Consider the following 4399-nt stretch of genomic DNA (forward strand, 5'->3'; position numbering starts at 1 on the left):
ACTACTACAAGACCATTTCAGGCTGGACATAAGGAAGAATTTCTTTACTGTCTGAGCCCCCAAGGTCTGGAACAGCCTGCCATCAGAGGTGGTTCAAGTACCTACATTGAACACCTTCAAGAGAAATTTGGATGCTTATCGTGCTGGGATCCTATGACCCCAACTGACTTCCTGCCCTTTGAGCGGGGGGCTGGACTTGATCTTCCAAGGTCCCTTCCAGCCCTAATGTCTATGAAATCTATGAATTGTTAGTAGCTGAGCAGCTAATAGCTGTTACCTGTTTGGCAGGAACTGTGAAAGGGTTAACACTAGCTTTTGCCTGAAGAGTTACTGAGCTGGCTCAGACTGAGTGAGCTGCTGGTACTGCTGCATGCAGTAAGCCCTCTGTCATGAATCTAGAAAAATCTTTTTTTTTTTCTACATCTTGCCTTCCAAAAACAGGTGCTTGTCTTTAAAGTGTGGACGCACATAACTGAAGTGTTACAAAGTGTCATGGGTTGGGAACCAGTTCATAATTGTCCCAGGTTGGAGGTGTCCATACATGTACTACCAAGGGTTCCAAATAGAAGAGTCGCCTTTTAGGCATTTTTGGTACTCTTAAACTGTCACCAGGGGGTGGTAGTGAGTACTCAGTCCAACTGCAGTTTTCTGCTTCCACCTTTTAACTAACATTTGAGTTCAGTAACTTTTTTGTGCACTTTAACAAACTCTGTGTGGTGGTACCCTGACTGAGGGTGTCCAGGTCTGTGTGTCTGTGTACAGGGGGGAAGACCTGCCTGGACCTCTCATCTCCACATTCCCAGGGGCCTGCATGCTCCAAGTTGCTTCCCAAGATCTGACTTGCTATGGCTTTTGAAAGGACTTTCCATACAAAGCTGCTCATTTACTTCCATTGCCTACAAGTGACCCCAGTCTGTGGTGCCTTGGGTTGATCTGGGGGAGCAGTGATGATTGTGGGGGGTGCCTGAAAGCGGCTCAATTAACTGGCATTGCTGACAGTTGTATAGAGCTGTATGAGCAGGGTGGAATGGGCAGGGCAGGTGATGGGGTTGTAACATGGAGGGCGAGGAGCAATTTTTGAAAATGAACAGGCTGATTCACATTTATGGAGCATGGTGCTGACAGCTATCCCATGGTATTAATTGCCCATTGTGCAGTCACTTGGCTTTCCCTCGCCCAGTAGTTGGGGTGTCTATACTTAAAGGTGCACCTGCTCACTCACCAGCTTGGCAGTTCCCCTGAAAACCTAGAAGCAGGGGTCCAAGTAGCATCCCTGCCTGGCCACCCCTCTCCTGACCCCAAATTAGCCTGGGAATCTGCAGAGGTAGGGTTCATTGCCAGCCGCTGAAAGTCTTTTGGGGAAAATCATTCTTTTAAAACCCCCAATGTGATACAGACATTGCAGGGTGCTCTGGAACACCCAGCCCCCAGGCATCCAGAAGCAGGAATCCAGACAGCTCCTACCCCCACATGGCTACACTCCTTGATATCAATCTGGGATGCTTCAGACTTTTAAGTGCAGGCTATGGAGGAGCAGTTAAAAATTATACCTAATTATCCAAGCGCACTTTTGAACCATCCCAGGAGATTTAAACCTTTCCAAACTGGCTTGTATTTCTAGACATCTGTGGTTTAATCTCCCTTTAAAATTGTCTGTGGGCACATTTACATGAGACAGTTACTGAAGAATAGACTAATTAGCTCTGCAGTAAATGCTGTCTACTATATGTGGCCCTATTAGGCTGGAGTAAACTAATTAACTCTGCTGCAGGTTAGTACTCCTGAATACAGGTACTGTCCTGCTGCAGAGTTTTTTACTCTACAGTAATGCATACTGGAGAGGATGCCCTGGCTGGCTGGTGCATGAGGGTTCTCCAGCGTCAAGGCTGCCTGTTGACAAGTGCTGTACTAAAGCACCCTCATGCCCCAGCCAGCCCTTCCACAGCACATTTAAGCTGAGAGGAGCAGCCCCTGTCTGGCAGGCTGACCCCCAGAACCCAGTGCCAGCTGGGGCTGCCCATACCCAGCTCAACATGCTGCAGTCCCAGACAAACGTTCAGACAGTGCACCCAGGAGCAGTAAATTTCAGAGTTTATTGCTTTGGGATGCTAACTTATTAGCTTTTTAAATTATGTTTCTATGGGACACCAGAAATTAGGCAGCTGTTAAGTATTTCACTGTAGAATTGACAAGGAAGAGGCAGAAATACATTCCAATCTTTAATGCAATGGTCCACTGCTGGCAAATATTTAGGGCAAGGCAGAGAAACACAGCTGCCAGGGTCCACGTTGGGGAGGTGGTTGTCTGGACATTATTTCTGAGTTGGATGTCTAGTTGACATTTCCGAGGTTCCAATTCAAGGTCATGGTAGACAGAAGTATAGTTCAAAGCACCTTTTTTCTATAGGCTCCAATAAAACCTCTCTTTGCTTTTAAAGGTTCTTCCCATTGCCTCAGAAGAACTGGAGGGTGAAAGGTAAGAGCCTTCCTGTTTCCATCTTGTGGTAAGACTAATGAGGTACAGATGCCAAATATACAGTGAGGAGGGGGAAGTCTGGGCCTTGAGGAATTTGCAGTGGACTGTACATTTTGCCCTTCCATTATATATGTCCCAGAATAGTCAGACCTGCTGTTAGCCTAGATCTGAGCTGCTAGCTTCTGGCTTCTCTGTAATGGAAGATCTTGAATGTTAGATGCTATCCATTGGTGTTGCAGCCATCTCAATGCCTAAGTTTGCTCTTGTGGTTTTTCCAATATGCTGATAATATTCAGGCTGCCAAGGTACTCTTACCTAGACTGTCTAGTTCAGTAGCTGAGACTGTCCAGTTAAATAGGTGGAGTTTTGCTGTAACAGAGTGCATCTGGACTGCTTAAGCACAAGAAAATAGCATAATATGTGTAGATGCAAAGTACCTGGGCTGTTGTAAATGAAGTATATTGACTTGTCTAGAAATAAATGCTCATTATGGCCAGTGCAGTAATAATTAGTTCTGGAAATTATGTGCCTGATGTTTCCTCACAATACCTGTGACTAGGCAACTTCCCCTCCACCAGGCAAGCGGGTTGATTCTGATGATCCTACTGCTGATGGTGATATGGTTTGGTTTGGTTTTTTGTTTTTGCCCTACTGCAGTTCCAGTCTGAAGAGAGGACCCTATATAACTGAGGATGACTTTATTGTATCTCCCAATAAGCTGTCTAGAATAGAGGAACCAAAAAGAGGTAAATGTATATATTCTAAGACTAACTGTAGAGTTCTTTTGTCACAAAGAAAAGAGTATATCATAGACTGAAAAGGAGTGTATCATTTGTTTTTTATGGCTTCCATGAGTGCTAACAGTAGATTCCCATGTGTGGGAAGAAGACTGCACCCACAGTGCATTGGCTGGTGTGGCAGTGAAATTCTTAGATGTGTATTTTTGGCTTTAACATCCTGGGAGTCTCTTGTGCTTAGGGTTCTGCAGTTTTATTCCCATCACAGATGTTGACTTGCTGTGTGAACTTTGGCAGGTCATTCACCTTGTCTCTCTTTCTCCTCTCATTAAAACTTCTTGGGGGTATAAATACTTGTAACATCCTTTGAGATCCTCTGATAAAAGGTGCTTTGGAAGTTCAAGTGATTAAAGTCACACACTAATTCTACGTGGAACATTTCCCTATTTCCAGCTTCCCACTCTCATCTCCCCTGTTGGAAGGAGAGTGAATAGTCTATCTACCTTAAGTACTTTGTTTGGCTTCATCACCCTAGTGTTTATAGAACATCACAGATATTAACCTCTCTCCTCACAACAGCTCTGTGGAGTAAGAAAGTACTCCTGCCCTCTTCTTGGATGGTCAGTGAAGCACAGATCTGACTGCAGTCATACAAGAAGGCTGTGGGACAGAAGGAATTCTGTATGTCTGGAGTACCAGTCTATAACTGTAACCACAGCACTGACCTTTCAATCCAGCTGAGATCAGCAAATACATTGCTCCTTAGTGGTTTAAGGGAAACCAACAATTAATGAAAGAGTTTGGCTCCTTTTATTAGTGTGTGTAAAATGGGAACTATAGCCTTATTCTATGTGTAGCTTGCAGTATCATCATATGCGCACATTTTATAATTAAGGGGATTATAGCTGCCTTCACATTTAAAACCAACCTCCACCTTCTGGTTTTGTTTCTATGCTCTCTTCCACCAAAGGAAATTCTTCAACCTCCTGTGGTGGCCTTATTTCACCCCATTTGACCTAGATATCATTGCAATTGTTTCAGTTCATAGCTGCATCAGAACAGCAAGCAATTAAGCCCAGTAAACAGCCCATGTCATGATAACTAATCATTACAAAGTGAATTAAGGACAATGAGGCTGTTAAAAGTCCAAACTTTCCTGCTCTGTTGGTTTATTTCTCAGCCTTGCT

General features: G+C 44.3%; 1 protein-coding gene across 1 annotated transcript in view; it reads left to right on the forward strand.

The window, feature by feature from the left end:
* GRHL1 (grainyhead like transcription factor 1) overlaps window positions 1-4399 on the forward strand; it is a 57099-nt gene that overhangs the window by 42924 nt on the left and 9776 nt on the right. Inside the window, exons 11-12 of the mRNA XM_019520661.1 lie at window positions 2438-2475; window positions 3133-3221. Of these exons, the coding sequence (XP_019376206.1) occupies window positions 2438-2475; window positions 3133-3221 (127 nt within the window). The remainder of the gene's footprint in view (window positions 1-2437; window positions 2476-3132; window positions 3222-4399) is intronic.

This window comes from Gavialis gangeticus, unplaced genomic scaffold (genome assembly GCF_001723915.1).
Source record: "Gavialis gangeticus isolate Ggan-Ray unplaced genomic scaffold, GavGan_comp1, whole genome shotgun sequence".
NCBI classification, from domain to species: domain Eukaryota; kingdom Metazoa; phylum Chordata; order Crocodylia; family Gavialidae; genus Gavialis; species Gavialis gangeticus.